The 21,386-nt window shown below is 37.2% G+C and overlaps 1 protein-coding gene and 1 pseudogene across 4 annotated transcripts in view; one reads left to right on the forward strand and one right to left on the reverse strand.

Moving 5' to 3' along the window:
• Window positions 1-21,386, reverse strand: part of ANKRD26 (ankyrin repeat domain containing 26) — a 67,782-nt gene that overhangs the window by 39,861 nt on the left and 6,535 nt on the right. For 3 of the 4 annotated variants that reach the window (XM_061435800.1, XM_061435799.1, XM_061435802.1), the window contains exons 4-15: window positions 20,344-20,450; window positions 16,820-16,887; window positions 14,265-14,298; window positions 13,069-13,138; window positions 10,258-10,318; window positions 9,972-10,171; window positions 4,963-5,092; window positions 4,602-4,663; window positions 3,359-3,452; window positions 1,406-1,504; window positions 760-788; window positions 593-665 (exon numbers count right to left, since the gene is read on the reverse strand). In XM_061435800.1, the coding sequence (XP_061291784.1) occupies window positions 593-665; window positions 760-788; window positions 1,406-1,504; window positions 3,359-3,452; window positions 4,602-4,663; window positions 4,963-5,092; window positions 9,972-10,171; window positions 10,258-10,318; window positions 13,069-13,138; window positions 14,265-14,298; window positions 16,820-16,887; window positions 20,344-20,450 (1,027 nt within the window). The remainder of the gene's footprint in view (window positions 1-592; window positions 666-759; window positions 789-1,405; window positions 1,505-3,358; window positions 3,453-4,601; window positions 4,664-4,962; window positions 5,093-9,971; window positions 10,172-10,257; window positions 10,319-13,068; window positions 13,139-14,264; window positions 14,299-16,819; window positions 16,888-20,343; window positions 20,451-21,386) is intronic. The other variant, XM_061435801.1, reaches the window with a different exon arrangement.
• LOC133259002 (protein yippee-like 5) lies at window positions 6,446-6,986 on the forward strand (annotated as a pseudogene).

Consider the following 21,386-nt stretch of genomic DNA (forward strand, 5'->3'; position numbering starts at 1 on the left):
GGATCCTAAAGCCAAAACTTTCAGAATCACTGTTTTAAAAGATTATGTCTATCAAAAAGTCATTAAAGTATGAGTACTTCCCCTACTTCTAATAATCAAAGATACCACAAAAACAACACACACACAAAGTCTGCTAAACAAAACATCTGGCTGGCCTACATTCATCTGTGTAACAACACTAAAATGAAATAATTATAAGCTGAAATACAACTGATATATTAGCAAGAGAAGCTTTACTCTAGGTAAAGGTCAGAGTTCAAATAAGCATTTCTGGACACTGGAAAAATCTTAGGATCTAATAATTAACTTCTGGGAATCCCTAAGAAGTATACAGACTGCAAACTGAGAACTTCAGGGTATCGAAACATATACAGAAACATATTGAGTTCAAGTTTACATTTTAAAAATTTCTTGTTCTTATGCTTGTACCTATCTTTTTTTTTAAAACATGGATACCAATAATAACATATGCCTTATGTATGTCAAATGCTTCAATTAAATTTGCAAAAAAAAGTCAGCAGTATGAAGACTGAGCATTTCAAATACTTCAGTTTCCCTCTTTTCAGAGTTACGTGTGTATTGCAAAATTTACCTGAACTAGATGTTTGTAAATCCTTCATTCCGACTGTTTTACTAGGAACAGAATCTTTCACTAAGAATGCAGGCTGAATGGGTTTGGAAACAAGTTGATTAATAAATAATGTACCTTTGATACAATCCACAGTTCATAATTCAAGATAAAAACATAAACGATTTTACCTTCACGTTAGGATATTTCTCAGGAGAATCTAAAAGGCAAAAGGGACATAAGAGTTAATTACATGTAAATATGAAAGCCAGCTCTACATTCATGCAGAGTTAGTACTGAGCTGAAATCCTTGTGCTCAGCCTTGGCAGTGAATACATTCGGTTTCAGTGTCTTGTTTTCAGGGGGATGTTAGGACACCAGCAAGACAGACTATGAATCCACTATAGAGAGTGAAGAAAAAATAGAAATAAAGGTTTAACAAAACATGCAGTTAAGATTTCAAAAGTAACATTACATTTTCAATGACTTTATAAAATATTAAAGTGGACACAGACCAATGTGAACATGCCGACTGATGAGAAAAGTGATGTTAATCAGAAGAATAAATCATGACCCCAAGAAGATAAATGTGAAAGTAGATGGGAAAATGCAACAGCATTATCTTGAATGCAATACAGCAGTATCATTTCCACCATTATACTACAAGTATTTATCATGTTCTTCAATCTGTCCAGTCATTTAAGAAGTGTACAGCTGGGATGACAGTTCAACTGAATGCATAATTCATTTCTTATCAGAGAAAGAGTAATGAACTGATTAGCTAGGATACACACTTGTAGAATAATGGTTCATAAAAATATTCACTTTGTTTCATACCCATGTGGGCTACTGGTATGCCTACATGTCTTGGCTCCTCTAGTTTAGCCATCTTAAAGTTTCTCGATCCAATCATGCAAGAAGGTATATAAGACACATCTAGAAAATAATGCATAAGTTCTCAATATTGAAATACAATTATCAAAAAGGAAATAATAAATTTAACTGTCACACAATTATAAGATATTAAAAATTTTGCATGTTTCAAAATCAGTATAGTACTTATCAAAAATTAACAATTCTAGTATTTAGGGAATGAACCCTATTAATCTGTTTTGTTTCAAAACTTAGTTTGGTTTGGTACACCATGCTACTGCTTCAAAGGAGTTCTGTGAAACAACTATCAAAAAAAGTCAATGCCCCCATATTCACATTAATCTAATTTGAATAACAAATACCAATACAACATATATCTTTGATGCCTGATAGGTATTTGGAGTGGCTGGAGTTTCCCCCACTTCTAGCACCCCCTCCCACCTCCAGTATTCTCTGGAGCAACAATGATCTTATCTCTTCTCATTGCAAATACACTGAAGCCATCTAGGAGGAGTTCCTTCAAGTTTCCTCAACTCCAAACTCACCTCCCTAAGGCCTTACTTTCCTCCCTTTGTCCTTTCACTAGAGTCTTCCCTCTATAAAGGGTAATCTCTGGATCTGTGGTCTTAATTCTTCCCCCTTTACATTCTTTCTATGGATCATCCCCACCACTTCTTTTTCCCTCTTTGCTTAGCAATGGTATCTTACACCTGTAATTGCTACTTCAACTCTTTGCTTCCCTCTGGCTATAGACATGTTTAGAAAGAAAAACAAAATAATGTTTTTCCTTTATCCTGTTATGTCCTGAACTCTCCAAAGCTCTACTTCCAGATTTCTCTAAATGTAAGGCTACACCCTTGCTACTCAGAGAGCTTGTTAGAAACACAGATTCTCAGACTTCCTGCTCAGTATGTGCACTTCATACAAGGTCCCCAGGCTACTAGTTAAAATCTGAGAAACTCTGGTCTATAGAGTCTGCTTCTATATTACTTCAACTTAATTTATTCTCCTGAAATCTTAGCCTCAACTTCCTCATTCTAACACTTCCCCCCAGAGTGAAACTGCATTACAAGTTGGAAACTTTCCAGTGGACTATCAGGCTGTAGGTTCCTTGATCTCCCTATCATGCCCCCTGCTCACTCCTTCTTTCTAGTTCTCTTTTGTTGGCCTACGTGACACCATCCTATCAAGCAGCAACATTTCTATGACACCAATTTGCAAATATTTACAGCTGAGCACCTATGCCTGTGCTCCTCCACAGAGGATAACACACAGCTCTGTACGCCCAGGAACCGCAATCCTGAATGCCTTCCTAACAATGAGGAAAAGAGGAAGAGGGGAAAGCTTTGCTGTTCTTCTCTGACACGTTTGGTGCTGGAAGCTCACTTCAAATGCATCGTCCATATCAAATACTCTCCCTTTTTCTAAAGAGTTATCTTACTTATTGTCCCCTTCCCCACAGACCTGTGCTTCCTTTCCTTCATTTCCTCCCTACACCCTCTGTCTCTCTAATCCTTCATTCCCTCTTTCCTCGTGTTTTTTTAACCTTCCTTAGGTCATAGAGTATCTCGAAACAGAATTAATTTTTTATTTTTTTGGCCCATGTGTCAAATGGAACCTTAGTTCCCTGAATAGGGATCGAACCAGCACCCCCTGCACTAGAGACTCTTAACTGCACAGAGTCCTAACCACTGGACCGCCAAGGAAGTCCAGGAGCTAAATAACTTAGCTCCTTAAATGATTCTCAATTTAATCTGTGGCTGACACCTGATAAGATACACTATTTCCCTCCTTTTCTCGTCTTTTACCTCACTACACATCTGACAGGTGATTTTCTTTGCCTATTAGAATATATCAGCATTTCCATTTTATATCAACATTCTGTCAAATGACTTTTCTATAAAATAGAGTTCTTACCTTCTACTTGTCCATTTAACGTATTTTTTCCTCTTTGACCAGCAGCTCCAGATAAAAGATCCACATACTTCTGTGGAAGGCTCTCAGAGATACTCTGTTAAAATGAATAGTTGCAGGAAGATTTCCTAATTCCTTTTGAAGAAAATATCCTACTTTTAAAAACTGCCTACATTTAACCCAGTTAAGACAGGTTTGCCAAGATCCCACACCTGCTAAGTGACAGATTCAGGATGTTGACTTCAAACACAGTGCTGTATCACCAGGCAGTGGCTACCTGCATCTAAGAGATCAGGCCCTTCTCATCTCCTTCCATAGCTGCCACCTTCAAGCAGAGCATTGTTACTTTACCATACGGCTGCCATAAAGGTTCTCTGCGCGTGCTGGTTAAACTATCCAAAATGCTTTGTACTTACTAAAACACCACAAAGCAAAGCTAACTGCCGTTATTATACCACATATTTCTTACTATTTCCTATGCTTTTGCTCCTCTTGAAATGTTCCTTGCAGATTAACTTGACAATCCAAACGTAATAATACTTTTAAGCTTCAAGCACTATCTTTTCAATGTTGACGTGGTAAAAAACCACAATCCAACCCATTTCTCTCTGGCCCTCTCTAGCAGTTTTACACGTGCACATGTACCAAAGAAACACACATTCGCTTGGGAGATTGGGGATGACACAAACACACTGCACACTACAGTGTATAAGGCAGATAACTAAGGACCTACTGCACAGCACAGGAAACTCCACTCACTATCCTGTAATGGCCCATGTAGGAAAAGAGTCTAAAACTGATTCACTTCGCTGCACACCTGACCTAACACAGTATGGTAAATCAACTGTACTCCGATCAAAATTGAAGGAAGAAATGAAGAGACCAAGAAAGAAAGAAAGAAACATTTGATCATAGACTCACCTGGAACAATGCTTCAGTTTTTAGATAAATGTAACTTCAGAACACAAACAGATTCCTTATGACTTCTAAGCCTTGATTTCCATATTACACTAATTTCATTACGTAAACCTTGAAAATTAGCTAAAGTGTACTATGTGGTAGTATTTAACACAGAATTATCTTATTGATTAAAAATTAATAATTAAAAACAAAGATTAAAATCAGATTAAAAATTTTAAAAATTTGATGGGCAAATGCAAAGGTGAGAAAGTCACAGCATCTTCTGCTTTTATGTTTTTACATCACTCGGTTGTTTACATTTCAAAATAATAACAGAAGACAGTACCTCAGAATCCCAAGGTGATTCTATATCTTCCTCTTCTCCCAAACCTAAGGCTGACATCATATCTATAAAATGGAATCACAGATACATTAATGAGAACATTTACTAGTATGAATTTTAATACATATATGTCTATCTCTACCCACAAATAGTTCAATAAAATGAACTAGTGGAAAAGAATTTCAGAGGGTTGAAGCATTTTCAGGAAGAAAAAGCTGGTAGTACTTGGGACACTTCTGAAGAAAGAGAGCAAAAGAAACACACTTAAAAAGAAATGGATGCCATATTTGCATCTATGCACTTTAAAGGTTTTTATTTGCGCTTTTAAGCATAGAAAAAAATCCACAGACATTCACTAACTTACCACTTCTATTATTTTTGTGTGTTGCATCAACAGAACTCAAATGGTCATGATTTATTTGCTCTTGTGGTGCCCTTTCAATAATATCTGTATCACTTTCTTTGTCTACAATCTCTGGCTTTGTGGCTCCTTCCTATAAAAACAAGACAAAACAAAAACCCAACTTCAGAAAACATATTCATTTATTTGGTCATTCAGCCAATCAGTAAGATGATAAACATTCACTGCTGTCTAAGAAATCATAGACACTGTCCTCGGAGAAGTTAGAAATGTAAAGAAAAGAGCGATTCTGTTCTGTGTTCTAGGCAAGGCAGAGCCATGTGAAAACAAACAAGAGGGCAGAAAAGTATCCTTCAACAGCTCTGCAACTGAAGCGGACAGAGCCCAGGAAGGGCACAAAGGAGAGAGGAGGCAGGTGAGCCTGTGAAGCTCAAGGCAGGCTGTGACAAAGGGCTGTGTCTCAGAAGACAGAGTACAGAGCCGGGATGTGAGGGGGATTCTGGAAAGGGCAGCCCAAGCAAAGGACGAGGTGTGAAACAGTGTGAATAAGTCATGTGGAAAACTAGAGCCCAGTTACTGGGAACCCTACAGAGAGACAAAACGGAAGGACCAGGATCAAATGGCAGAGAGCAAGAGTCATCTTTTTTCTTCACATGACAGGAATCTACTACACAAGTAAAGGGTTACATCATCACAAATATATTTTATTTTATTTGGTGCCATGCTTTCTTTCAAATGATAGGGGAAAGACTGCACTGTACTAGGGAGTAGCAAACATGATATTATTTTACAGGACAGCATTGTAAAAAAACACACTACAAGCAATGCTCCAGAGTGGACAGGAAGCAGACTAAACACTGCACATCACCCAGCGTCTCCATGAACCTCTCATTAAAAAGTTGGATTTGGCTTTAAAAACAGCCAAATAAAAACAGTAAAAATCATTCTAAAACAAACTGCAAAGCCAAGAGGAATGAACAGATGGACAAACATATTTTAGGAAGATTACTCTGGCAGCAACATAAACATCAGGGAAGCAAAACTTGAAAAGAATATTTCAAGATTATAGGTGAGAAAGTGGATTATGAAAATAAGACACAAAAAACGATGAGCAGGTAGAAAATACTGAACTTGCTGAGTGACTGGATGCATTAATTTCAAGGAAGTTTGGCGTCCGGAATCTTTCCTGCTGCGGCATTTCAGTGATGCTGTCTACTAGGATGGGGAAAACAGACGACAGTGCAGCTCACAGAGTCAGGGACGAGGGAAGCGTCAGGAACAAGGCCTTCAGTCTGGGGAGGAATGAATTAACCTGAGGCACGCAAGGGACTCAGAAGAAAGGATCTGGATAAATTCCTTTGAATTAGAAATAAATAGCCTTATTCAGGAAAAGCATAGCTGTTAAGGTAACTATTTGTAAAATATGCTAACCTGGTATAATTAATGCAAACCTATGCAGAATTCTGAACTTAAAAAAAATAAAACACAGCTGAGAAGCGAAGAGCCGCAGAAGGCCGCCGACTTCACAGCCGCTCGGGGTTTTTAGAGCTTCAGCTATAAAAATGGGCAGGATTTTCCTTGATCATATCGGTGGTACCCGTCTGTTTTCCTGTGCAACTGTGATACAATCCTGACCAACCGTTCAGAACTCATCTCTACTCGGTTCACAGGCGCCACTGGCAGAGCATTTCTTTTTAACAAGGTAGTTAACCTACAGTATAGTGAAGTTCAAGATCGGGTCATTCTCACTGGCTGCCACATGGTTTGAGATGTGAGCTGCAAAAACTGCAATAGCAAACTGGGATGGATCTATGAGTTTGCCACTGAAGACAGCCAGCGTTATAAGGAAGGTCGTGTGATCCTGGAACGCGCTCTAGTTCGAGAAAGTGAGGGCTTTGAGGAGCATGTACCATCTGATAACTCTTGAAGAAAAAGAGAGAAATCCATCTTTTCCCAGGTCTCCTTCACGGAAAACAAAAATCTACTTACATACACTGTCACCTTAGCATCAGAGTCGGATTCATGAACTGCGGAACAAGAGGTTGTGAGAATCTATGATGGAACCTTCCTTTCTTTCCTTTTTTTTTTTAAATTTTCTATTTTCCATCCAACAGCAGTGTGTAGAGAGAATATTATGCAGATGCCGTTTCCCCCCCCCCCCCCGCCGTGTTTACATCTTGAGGCAGAATAGTCTATCTGCAGCTACATGGTGGGCTATGTGAGGAAAAAAATCTGGGCTATTAAGAGTGAAAAGTATTTTATGTAAATTTTGAAAGGAAAGTGTGTCAAGAGCATGATTTTTAAATTTATTTGGGCTTCATTTTAAGACTTTTTAAAAAAACCCAGTTATTTCACTTGATTTGCTAGCTTCAGAGAAGAGATCCGAATTTGTGACCAGCGCTAAAGGTTCAGTGTTAGTATTGCTTGTGCTGGCCGTTGTGCCATATTCTTGTTGGAGATGAACCGTAGCATCAGAGCCCACTCTTCCTTGTCAGTCTTGACCCAAAGATGTCACCATTCCTAGTTATTTGTCACCACATAATTGGTGTTGATTGGAAACTTTTCCTGATATGGGGCAGAACTGCTTGGTTGTCTTTTCCATGTAACTTAAGCACAGTAATATAAATAAAGTAATAGAAAAAAATAAAAAATAAAACAATACCAGGGGAAGAAAACTATGACATTAAAATTTTCAGTTATATATTTTAACATCTGTTTCAAGGACATAAAAATATACTTTTATAAATATATGCAAATATTCATTTCTAGGATTTTATAATAATAAGCATTTTTGAGTGTAATGAAAAGGTTTAATAGTAAAACACCAATTCAAGATGATACAAGAAGACTCCTTTTTAAAAGTGATCTTAAAAGACAAGTTTTAAATTATAGATGAGAAATGCTTATGTGAGTATGGAATTATCAGTCATTTTAAAGTGCTGCTGCTGCTGTTGCTAAGTCGCTTCAGTCGTGTCCGACTCTGTGCCACCCCATACACTAGGCTCCTCTGTCCCTGGGATTCTCCAGGCAAGAATACTGGAGTGGGTATATTAAAATAAATAAATAAATAAAGAACTACTATGAGGTAAGAAAAAAATATAAAACCCTATTTGAAAATTCACAAGGTTTTCTTCTTATTTCCCTGTAAACAGCACACTAACAACTCTAATTTCCTATCTGTGCCTTCTGGAATAGTAGGGAAAGATTGAAGGAATGATCTAGATATTAAAAATAGTAAAATTATGATTATCCTAGCTGGAGATATAAAGGTTTTCAAACACATCTATGATTATCAAGCAGGGCTCAGGAAAGAACAAACAAACTAAAAAAATCAAGTAACCACAATTTCTGAGTTTTGGATACAAAAGAATTTATATGTTAGTTTCATATGTATAAGAAAGAATTGACAGGTTAGTTTAACACCTATAAATACTGAAGTTAATATAAAGTTTCTTAAGAATAACATGGAGTATACATATGGCTAGAGATATTTTAAAAAGTAAAAAATTATTTTCCAGAGATAATTTTAAACCCTGTTGGTAATTTTTCTTTCCTTATGATTTTATAATAACAAGTAGTCTGTATAAGGGAAAAAAAATCATAAATTGTGATTTCATCTATTTACTGGAAGTGCATTACATGTAGATATTAGGAAAAGACAAATCAGAATCTCTTCAGCAAAGTTCTACATTTTTTCTTTAAGACTATTGCAGCTGAAATTTTTCTCATTTAATGAAGAGAGAATAAGAATCTCATTTATATAATTATAAATTATAACTTTAGTAAACAGACTAGATAAAATGCTTATTTATTTCCTCTTTATTTTCAAAAAGATCTAAAACACCCACCAAGATTATACCAAACAGTAAGATAAATTAGTTAAGTACATTAAGTATTTATCACAGTAAGTTAGAAACCACAAGAAACAGAAAGGCCAAAAATTCTTAAATCATAATAAATCTGCTAAGGCCTAAAACAGAACTCACCTTGAATTGTCTATGAACTAAAGTTTTGCTATATTAAATAGAAGACATCACTTCATTACTTTCAAAGTGAGAATTTTTTCAAAAAGACAAATCACTTCAAATTGAAATGAACTTCCAGAGGGAACTATATTCAATATAGATACATACACACATGTGTGTGTGCTAGTCCCTCAGTTGTGTCCAACTCTTTGTGACCCCATGGACTGTAATCCACCAGGCTCCTCTGTCCGTGGAGTTCTGCAGGCAAGAATACTGGAGTGGGTTGCCATTTCCTTCTCCAGGGGATCTTCCCGACCCAGGGATTGAACCCAGGTCTCCCGCATTGCAGGCAGACTCTTTACCAACTGAGCCATCAGGGAAGCCATATATACATATATAAGTATAACCAAGACACTTTGCTGTACTAACTTTGCTGAAACTAACACAATATTGTAAATTGATTATACTGCAATTAAAAAAAACAAGAACCACCACCAACCTCAAAAACAACCACCAAAAAAGGTAAGGAACAAATTTTCTTTCAGTTCTTCATAAAAATCAGCTATATGTTACTCAAAAGAGTATAAGCATTGTTTTTTCATGACCTCACTGTCTCCTCTTTAGTTGAATTTGAAATAATTCTTCTCATATTTATAATATAGAGTTCCTCATCTGACATACCCCCACTATTTCTGTTGTGTTTGTGTAATAATCTGTCTCATCCTGACCCTCATTCCATTTCATATTCATCTTGTCCTTCTTAAATGAATTCTTCCCCTTCATCCCCCTCCCCATGTTCATACTCATCTAGCTGTTCTTCCTAACTGCTTTGTAATTTTTTCTTTCATAATGGCATATTTAGTATGCCAACATTTATAAATCTGAATCATGCACATATATTGCTCTTATTATCACACCATTTTGAATCATGACTTTGAAGGCTTCCATTTCTGTGGCAGGATCATTTCTGTCATATAAGGGGACATGACATGTGAATGGCATGTGAAAAAATACAGGGAAAAAAGAGTTACAAACAAAACAACTTGCCTTTGTGAGACCAAGGCCCGCAAGAGACTTGAGAGGTTGTGGAAGAGGCTCGGCTGATGGGAAGGCAGGATGAGAGAAGCCCTGGACTCCAGGTGATGGTTCGGGAATGGTTTCAACCACATCTTCAATTTCACTATCAGAATTATTGTCCTCAGAGAAGGTTGTACTCTCTGGTCTCACAATACCACATTTTGCTTCTACTACAGTGAAAAAGGGAGAGTACATGAGAACATCTGTAATTTCAAATCAGTGAATAAAACCAGGAGGACAGTCTTAGATAACTTACTGTTTCTCTTGGATTGCTGAGAAGCGTTCATTAGCTTTGTTAAGCTTGGTTTCAGGACATTCTGGAGAAGAAAATAAGAACTTTAAGAATAATAAGACTCAAATTTAATAAAATAACATCCCCCATTCCTCTATGATCAAACACAAAGAGCACAGGCTCTGGAGTCATTCAGATGTGGATTCAAATCCCAGTTCTGCCACTGACTAACCTTCTCATGGGGTAAGGATTATGACAGATGACATAGGAAGCCCCGGATGTTCCTCTCCTTACCCCTAATATAATGCTATACAAATACTATGACACCTACTAGATTACTTTCTCTACCACAATGTTCTAGAATAAAAATTTATCCCCAATACTTTAGAGTACTGTGTCTGAAAAACTAAGCTATTTAAATTAGTTGCTATGTTTTGAAATTTGCTTGCATGATTTCTATATGCATGAATTATCACTTGGGAAGGGAAATATGAAAGTTTAGTTTTTAGCAGAACCTTATTTAAATGGGTTAGAACTACAAACAGGAAAAGTTATTTCTATTCTGTTTGTCAAAGAGCTAAAGACAAATGATTTTTTAAATTCAGCTCATTCTAAGAAAGAGGGAAAAAAATAAGAGTAAACATGTAGGGCAATGATCATGAATGAAAGCCACAAACACTCTAAACAGAAAGCCATAAGCAAACACGTTAACAACAGAGGCAGAGGGAGATGGACTCAAACGACAGACACTGAAGAAATGTATTCTGCAAGGAAAAATTAGGTTAATAGGAAATATTAAAAATGACAAAAGGTAGGAGAGGAAAAAGAAAGGAAAAAGTGAGATATGCCTAGTGAAGTACAAATTTAAGAAAAAAAAAGAAAAGCGTAAGTATAATGAGGTATGTGGGAAAACATATATATTTAGAATTTATATACAACAAATCAGTAATATATCAGTATTGTTAAAGATACACTATGAACAAAGCCTGTGCTTTATATGTTTTTTTTAATACATAAATTATATATCTACACTGTTCAAGTTTTATGAAAATATCAACATAAATTATATATAAAACATATATTTAAAACAGAGGCTTTTGTTCATTGTCTATCCCTAATAATAGTAATTTATATTACTTTAAAACTGTTTATAAATAATACTGTAATAAAGAGTTTAATTTTGCCACTATGAAAAGAATCATTCAATTAGCCACACATGGTCATCTATCACTACCTGAATGCTGTCAAGTACTACTAGAGAGAGAGGAATTGATAAAGAAATATTCCTAACATTTCACTGGGAAAAAGGACTGGTAGTCAGAATTCTAAGAATATGCTGTTTGAAAAAAAAAATTAATGGAATACAAGATGGAGCTAAAAAGAAGGTCAAGAAATATTAATCTAAAATTCTCAGCTCCCAGTTGGACAACACTGAAAAATAAATGGTAACATTTTTATCATGTATTTTCTTATTTATTTTCTTGTTGTGCAGGATCTCCTTCCTCAACATAACTCAACTGAACTTCTACATCCTAAATATTAAAAAGAGAATCTAAATGTAAGTCATATTTTTAGAATTCAAACAGATTTAACTGCTATATTATGTATATTAGCTGTAACATTATGTAGGATTCCATTTGTCTCTTCATTTATTCACATTCAAAAACTATTAAAATGGTTCTTACATTTGAGATATATGTTACATGCTCCAGGAGATGCACAATTGTTTCCTGAACTCCACTAGTTTATACTGATACAGAGGCTATAAGATGAATATTTAAATAATAATAATACAAAATGTCTGAAATCTGAAATTTTAGAATATGATACAAGGACTTTCAGTAGACTTTTTTTTTTACTACAATACAAAAAATATCTGAAGTTGTACGTTTTATCTTATGGTTATTAAAAGCCTGTGCTTCTACAGCTGGTTATTATTTTACGCAAAACGTGTTCTTCAACGAGATGAACAATTGGGAATATCTTCTTAATGGAATGCTTTAGAAAACACAGTGGAATCCCTTTATAATATGGATTTTGAGAAACAGATTTTTAATTTCTAAATTTCCATAATTACAACTATTACTTTAGCTTTAATGAAGAGCCAAAGACAGAAACAGAGAAAGAAAGAAAGAAAAAAAAAAAAAGCACCCTCCTAAGAAACCAAAATAGTGTCTAAGGGTAGAAAAAAAACTAGATGATATAAACTATATAGTTTTGGAACTGAAAAGCTCCAGGAAGATTCCATGATTATTACAGTAAGTAATTGTATCCACTATGTGTATTATAAAAGTCAAGTCAGTATGGTTTAAAATTCACAGTAAGACTCTTAATCTTTGACCAAATTTTGTATTTCCTCCATTGTAAGAAAGCTTTTCCCCATACGATTTTCCTTTCGCTATGTATTTTCCAACCCATTTTTTTCCTTCACTCCACCTTCCCTGGTGGTTCAGACAATAAAACATCTGCCTAAAATGCAGGAGACCTGGGTTCAATCCCTGGGTCGGGAAGATCTCCTGGAGAAGGAAATGGCACCCCACTCCAGTACTCTTGCCTGGAAAACCCCATGGACGGAGGAGCCTAGTAGGCTACAGTGCATGGGGTGGCAAAGAGTCGGACACGACTGAGCGACTTCACTTTCACTTTTCAGTATTTACTAACGTAAAAAGAAAAAAAAATCAACTAGTCATATTTTTATAAAATGGTTTACTCTCACCAACTTTCCATTACAAACATAAAACAGTGAGAGGGACACCACTGCCGACTATTAAGAATAAATGCTATACGAAACTAAATTCAGAGCAGGAAAACTAATTACAGAAGAGAGCACTTTACCTTGGTTTCCAAATCTAAGTCTTCATCATCTGATGTAGGCCATGAATCAACACCAGGTTTGTTGGAAAATCTTTAGAGCAAAAACATACACAACAAAAATGAGTGAGTTCATTTCTTAAAAAAAAAGTGATCAAGTTTGGCTATCTGCGTATTAAATGAAGTTTCTTGACATAATTAAAACCTGGTCTCTGTTTTTAAAAAGCTTTTTTTGAAAAAAAAAAAAAAGATTTTTTGATGTGGACCACTTTTAAAGGCTTTCTTGAATTTGTTCCAATGTTGCTTCTATTTTATGTTTTGGTTTTCTGACCCTGAGGCATGTGGGATCTTAGCTTCCGGAACAGGGATCAAACCCACACTGCCTACAATGGGAGGAGAGGTCTTATTAACCATCTTAACCACTGCAATCCCAGTGAAGTCTCTAAAAGGTTTTTAATTACCTATTTCTGCTTCCACGTCTCCCAACTATTGAAATATCTAGATAAGACTCATTCTTAGTTTCCACGACATACAGTGACAGCAAATACACTGGCGGAGCCTGAAAATAATTTGTTTTCACCAAAAGTCCTAATAACTGAACTGAAAATCGAATTGGTGGATTGACATAACACTTGTTTGCCCAAACTGGGACAAACGTAATGACTTAAAACAAAGTGGAAAGATACGCTGTTCCTTCTCCATTCTCTGCCCCTAGTTCAGAGACTAAATAAATGGCATCCATCAAAAATGGCAGTCTTGGTCCTTCAGCAGCGAAACCACTTACTGAGATGGCCCCACCCCTCCCCTACACTCTGGAACAGTACAGGAGTTCTTGCCAGTGTCTGAAACTTAAAATGGACAGAAATCAAAGAACTAATTTATATGTTTAACTTATATGCTACACAGTACTTCTCAGTCTCTGCTGAGGGACATGAGAGTGGACATGGGAGCCAAGCAGGCCAGCTATCAAATCACAGGCCAACTCATTTTAATCATGGAATCACGGGTCAATTCGTCAACCTCCTGAACCACAGTTGGCTAATTAAGTAAAAGCAGGACACAGCTACTTTACAAAGCTGCTGTGATGACTCTATGAGGTCACAGATGTTAAGCACGTAATGCAGTGTCTGACCCAGAGTAGAACACTCAACAAACATTAGTTTCTCTTCTCCGTGTTCCCTTACTTAAAATACAATTTTAAAACATCCATAAAATCCTACCTGCTTAAAGAGTCTTCTTCAGAACTCTCATCCTCTATTAAAGAAAAAAGTAAGACACATTTTAAATCAACAAAAGAAAAATACAGACTATTAAAACCTCAAGACTGATGCTCTGCTTAGAAGTATTCCTTCCGGACTGTACCTGGAGACCACACTAGAGGGAACAGTGATTGTACTATACTCACAGGCCATTAATGCCTAAGAATCACTCCTCTCCTTTATAGTCATCAAATGCAAAACAAAAAAAAGAAGAAAGAACTGCTGTTTAAAATGTCCATAATCCTAACCAAACTCTAGGAGACTGACAGAAAATGATACTGCACCATTAATAGAATCAGTACTATAAGCTGACAATAGCACGCTTAAACAGCACAGTGTTCCTGGACTTCCACTGCCTGGAGCAGTGAACAGAGAACACAAGTGTCTTGCTGGGACATAACACAACTTCTCTGGCTCTTCAGTTCAGGACGAAAACATCCTCTCACAGGGAAGCTTGGTCTACAGGCAATGAACTTCAGAGCGTGGGAAAACATAGGAAACAAAGTCTTCCTGGCCCTCTTTCCAGATTCAAGAGAAGTATGAAAGATGTAGTGAGCCTAGGTTTAGAAAGAATAATCTCTTGAAAGGGAGGTGGAGGAGGGCAAATGGGTGGTGGGGATGGGGACTAGACTTGTGGTGAGCAGGCAGTAGGGTACACACAAGCCCACCTTTTTTTAAAGTTACACACACACACACACACACACATATATATATACACACACACTAATATATTTTAAAAGTATAATCTCCTGAGACTATGTCCTTCCATTGTTCAAGAGTATCTGGACCAAAAAGAGCATGATGATCCAAACAGTGCTGTGTACTAGTGAGGGATATCATTATATCAATCCTCCCCATTATATGACAAATGTTGACAGAAATCATGCTTCTTCAGGTTGGAAGGCATACATCATCAGATCCAAAGCTGATCAACAAGGGAAGGGATGGAAGGAGGGAGGGAGTGATGGACTCTGGTGCTCTTGGACAACATTTCACAGGTGTCGTCGTGATCTGATGCTGGAGGGATGACTCACATGCAGTGACTCCATGGGCGAGGAGTCCTGCAAGCTTGAGCCTGGAGGGCACAGGCAGTGATTTTTAAATGTTTGCACTCTGTGACATCAGAACAATGCTTAGTACATAAAAGACATACAATGATTTCTTCAGTGAACAAATGAACAAATAAATAAGAATGTTTTCTTTGAAAATTTTGTTTATAAAAATACAGAAATTAACCAGGGACAACTCTATTCTATTCTGAGCATATTGAAGATCAAGACTCTATGTCATCTCTGTGTCTCCTCTAACGTGTAAAACCAATGTACAGAAGTTCTTTGATGGATGTTGTTGTTGTTAAATCACTGAGTCATGTCCTACTCTTTGTGACCCCATGGACTATAGCCCACAAGGCTCTTCTGTCCATAGGATTTTCCACGCAAGAATACTGGAGTGGGTTGCCCTCTCCTTCTCCAGGGAATCTTCCCGACCCAGGGATCAACCCCACGTCTCCAGCATTGGCAGGTGGATTCTTTATTACTGAGACACCTGGGAAGCCCTCTTTGATTAGATAGAGGTCTACTAAGTTAAAGGTGTCCTCAGACAGCTTGTGCAATGACCTAGATGCCACATTGAGGGGCCTTGGTGGTGTTTTTGTTAATTTGACATGTTTTTGTGCTTTTATTAGAATCTGCAAAGTCCCAATTTGATCTATGTGAATATGTTATACAATAATCTTTTAACTACTGGCAAGAGAACATCTTGTTCTAAAAAAACTATACTGTCATGACAATTACCCAACACACAGAAAAAACATCTGGTTCTAATGAAGTCAATCTATCTCACTCTTCTTGGATCTGTAAGGAATGAAGTCGGTAATAGAGAACTTGTTGGTGCAACAATATGCAAAATAACTGGTTCTCAACCAGACACTGCTTTTCTGTCTCCTGTACTATTGGTAGGTACCTTTCAAAAATAATCTCTTCCTGGTATGCTGCACATTGGCTCAGCTTTGCAGTTCTTATTGTTTATCATTTGGTATCCTACCAGGAAGGTATTGTGGAGGTTCCCGGCTGTAACGATGGTAACCTTTTTAGTGAGATTAATCACTACATAGGGAACTACTAACTATTCATTCACTAACTGCAAACCATTTGTAAAAATTAAAGTTCCCCTTTTATAAGAAGTCTAATTTGCTATAATATGATTATACAGAAAATACACATCATACTAACTTAAAAAGTTTTTTCTATCTACAAGAAAATCTAATACAGGATTTTAGGGGCCATGATTAAATACATGAATTTGTTTTAAGATAATACAGTCTCTGATTTTAAGTTTCCCTACAATTAACTTCTTAAATAATTCGGAATACTAGACTATTAAGAAATTAATTTAAAAATAAAATACACATGCAAATTACATATGCTTTCTCATTGTTCTTTCATCATTAAAAGTTGCTCATTCCTATTTTATCTATGGTAGAATCACCAAGAGTAATTCATTGTCAGATGACTTACCTGGGTTGCTGTTTTCAGGAGGAGTTTTAGGTCTCTCTTCTTTATATTCAGAAATCAGTTGGCGAATGCTGTGTATTAAAAATGTGATAATATTTTAACACCAATATGAAAAACAACTACCAAAGTCTTATACTATTTCAGAAAATATCACAAATATCAAAACTTCAATTGTCCCATACATTTCAAGTTTCTAAGTTCCACAAATTTTATTTAGCATGTAATTAAAGGAGAATGAAAAGGAAAATGAAGTACTCATGAACTAAGGGCAGTATAGCTCAGTAAAATAACTAGAGTTAACTTGGCTTATGAAAACTCTCTTGAACTCAGAAATCCTAGCTCTGTAACTAACTGCTCGTCGTTCTGGAGAAGTTACTTCTCAATTCAAAGTCTTCCTCTACATAAATGGGATCTGACTGCCTTATTTCACTAGGAGATTAAGAGGATTTAATGAGATAATATGCCCACAAAATGCTTGGAGAAACAGTCAAAGAATGGAATAATTTGGTCTAGACCTTTATTGCTGGAACTACTTTGGAATTCCAAATAAAATCTAACGTGTGTTTTTTCATACCTTTAACATTCAAGTGTTGCAGGAAACTGTTAGTTACGGTGATTAGCTATTCTTTGTGGTTTGTAAGTTAGAGAATCTCAGCCATTATATAATTTGAACCTAAATTTATTTATAAAATACAAAAACTCACTACATTAGATAACATAATTGTCTCCAATTATTGCAGCTAATTACACCAAGAGCAGAAAACTAATCACAATCAAGACCCGGCCAGGACCACTACTCTTCCTTCTCTACCTGCTCAAACTCTGAACCAGCAGATCTTTCTGAGAATGATGTCTAATCTCCATGCTCATCTTTGTTTCACCTGGAAGACATAACCCTACTCTTGGAATGGATACTGGCAAGTCCTGGACAGGGTTTCAGATCAGATCAGATCAGTTGCTCAGTTGTGTCCGACTCTTTGCGACCCCATGAATCCCAGCACGCCAGGCCTCTCTGTCCATCACCAACTCCCTGAGTTCACTGAGACTCACGTCCATCGAGTCAGTGATGCCATCCAGCCATCTCATCCTCTGTCGTCCCCTTCTCCTCCTGCCCCCAATCCCTCCCAGCATCAGAGTCTTTTCCAATGAGTCAGCTCTTCGCATGAGGTGGCCAAAGTACTGGAGTTTCAGCTTGAGCATCATTCCTTCCAAAGAAATCCCAGGGCTGATCTCCTTCAGAATGGACTGGTTGGATCTCCTTGCAGTCCAAGGGACTCTCAAGAGTCTTCTCCAATACCACAGTTCAAAAGCATCAATTCTTCGGCGCTCAGCTTTCTTCACAGTCCAACTCTCACATCCATACATGACCACAGGAAAAACCATAGCCTTGACTAGACGGACCTTTGTTGGCAAAGTAATGTCTCTGCTTTTGAATATGCTATCTAGGTTGGTAATAACTTTCCTTCCAAGGAGTAAGCGTCTTTGAATTTCATGGCTGGAGTCACCATCTGTAGTGATTTTGGAGCCCCCAAAAATAAAGTCTGACACTGTTTCCACTGTTTCCCCATCTATTTCCCATGAAGTGATGGGACTGGATGCCATGATCTTCGTTTTCTGAATGTTGAGCTTTAAGCCAACTTTTTCACTCTCCACTTTCACTTTCATCAAGAGGCTTTTTAGTTCCTCTTCACTTTCTGCCATAAGGGTGGTGTCATCTGCATATCTGAGGTTACTGAGATTTCTCCCAGCAATCTTGATTCCAGCTTGTGTTTCTTCCACTCCAGCATTTCTCATGATGTACTCTGCATATAAGTTAAATAAACCGGGTGACATATACAGCCTTGATGTACTCCTTTTCCTATTTGGAACCAGTCTGTTGTTCCATGTCCAGTTCGAACTGTTGCTTCCTGACCTGCATACAGATTTCTCAAGAGGCAGATCAGGTGGTCTGGTATTTCCATCTCTTTCAGAATTTTCCACAGTTTATTGTGATCCACACAGTCAAAGGCTTTGGCATAGTCAATAAAACAGAAATAGATGCTTTTCTGGAACTCTTTTGCTTTTTATCCATGATCCAGCAGATGTTGGCAATTTGATCTCTGGTTCCTCTGCCTTTTCTAAAACCAGCTTGAACATCAGGAAGTTCATGGTTCACATATTGCTGAAGCCTGGCTTGGAGAACTTTGAGCATTACTTTACTAGAGTGTGAGATGAGTCCAATTGTGCAGTAGTTTGAGCATTCTTTGGCATTGCCTTTCTTTGGGACAGGGCTTACCTCGCTTAATTCAAACTAACTTACTTCAGACTTAGGGATTTCTGGTGAATGAGTTCCTTATGAGGCAGACTCTGAAAACAAGGGCTTCCCTTGTGGCTCAGCTGGTAAAGAATCCCAGTGCAATGCAGGAGACCGGGGTTCGATCCCTGGGTTGGGAAGATCCCCTGGAGAAGGGAAAGGCTGCCCACTCCAGTATTCTGGCCTGGAGAATTCCATGGACTATATAGTCCATGGCGTCACAAAGAGTCAGACAAGACTAAGGGACATTCACTTTCACTTCACTGAAGACATTTAAGGCTGAAGCACATATAAATCCTCTGGAAGATTTTCATTATTATAGGAAACAGATCTCATGAGGGGCCAATCGTCATTATGGACTCTCAGGCAAGCTGGTACCCACTACTCTGGGAAGGATGACAGGGGACCTATGACCTAAGAAAAGGTGTTCCGCCACCCCAGGACAGAAAGCCACCTTGAGGTTCAGGTCTAGAAACAAAGAAGAAAGAGAAGTCTGCTCAGTCCCTGAAGGAGCACTTGAACCTCCCTGACAGCCTAAAATGGTCCACACTGGTTATCTGCTAGCAGAAAAGATAAATAACAGCCTCAATGGACACCTCATTGTGAAGATCAAGGTTTAGATCTAGGCTTACACGTGGGCTCCACATAAGGTTTCTGAGTGTGGGGGGAGGCTAGGAAGCCCAGCTGCCAGAACTGGATGCTGTGCTTTGCAACAGTGGCTGAGCTACAAACATACATATGAGAACTAAGAAGTTGTCACTAATAACATCAGCATTCTTCTAAGAAAGTAATTTAAAGCAAAGAGTCATCCAAAAGACAAAATCAAGTCTTTTATGTTCAGTATGCAATTTTAAGGAAAAGTATATACAAAGTAGAGATTAAAGAATTATTATATAAGAATTAAGAAATTCAATATTGTGTTATAAGATAAACTAAAAAAGCAGAATCCATATTTTATAAAGCTAATAAAACTAATATGAAATCCCTCAGTGATTACAAGATCAATGAAAAAAAAGGGAACCGGATGCATATGACATCAGTCAATATTATAAAGGAATATGAATCCTGCTATCTATTCCTGCTATATATTGTTGTTCATGATTCTCAGTCAGAATAACTGATTTTCTACCTGCCTGATGATGTGTTGATTACAAATTAGTTCTTTTATTAATTTAATCTTGATGTTACCACCTTAGAACAACACCAAGGTTTTTAAAAATAAAAAGAACGGTACCTTTGCATCTTATCAACCGCATGTATATTTGCTTCTTTCTTTGCTAAAAACTCCACCATTTGCTGTTTCCTTTCACTTACAGCAAGTGACAGCGGTGTGAGGTCATCCTGTAAAACAGGGAAAACCATTTCTAATGTACACAGTTAACCTATTTCAAAGCTGAACCTTGAAGTCGTACAATAGATTCTCTGAACTTAAACACAGAATTCAGAAAGCAAATAAAATGAAACCTTATCCCCCTGAGCACCTCCTTTCTCTCGAAGATGCTCCTCCTCTGGGCCTTCCCTGGTGGTCCAGTGGCTAAGACTCCAGCTCCTAATGCAGGGGGTCCAGTTTCCATTCTGGGTCAGGGAACCAGATCCCACATGCCTCAACTAAAGATCCCATGTGCCACAATTAAGACCTGGTACAGTCAAATAGGTCTTTTTAAAAAATGATAAATAAAATGCTCTTCCTCTACCTCTTCAAAAGATGAACCACAGAGTCATTCTCTAACACTCACTTCCAACATTTACTGGTTCCAAGGATCTTTGCTCCTATCGTACAATTTATCAGGGATATCGTAGTATTCACTTGCTCTGTTACTACTCTCAACACTCCTCCAGAGAGAATCAATTAACCACTAAATCAACAGCATATTTTAGGAACAATGCTGAGGCAGAAATATATATTATTATCTGTAGCATGTATAACCGATCCAAGGATGATGATGAGCAACCTCACAAGGCTTACAGACATTCCAATGGGAATATTATTCTCTATATGAACATGCAAAGAAAAAGAGTTTTTTTGTTTTTTTTTCCGAAAACACCAACTAATAATTTCTACTTTGAAAAATTCAATCTCATTCTTAAGAAATTATTTTAAAATATGAAATTACAAATTAGAGTGTCTCTAAAATCTTGAAATAATTATCAAAATAAACTATAAAATAAGAACTGGAAACTTAAATGCTTATGGAGGAAAAGTTGGTGACCCGAATAAGTGAAAAAGCCAGGTAAGGCCAGCAAACCCGAGAATACACGTTCCATACAGAAGGGGCG

The sequence above is a fragment of the Bos javanicus genome, chromosome 13 (assembly GCF_032452875.1).
Source record: "Bos javanicus breed banteng chromosome 13, ARS-OSU_banteng_1.0, whole genome shotgun sequence".
NCBI lineage: Eukaryota > Metazoa > Chordata > Mammalia > Artiodactyla > Bovidae > Bos > Bos javanicus.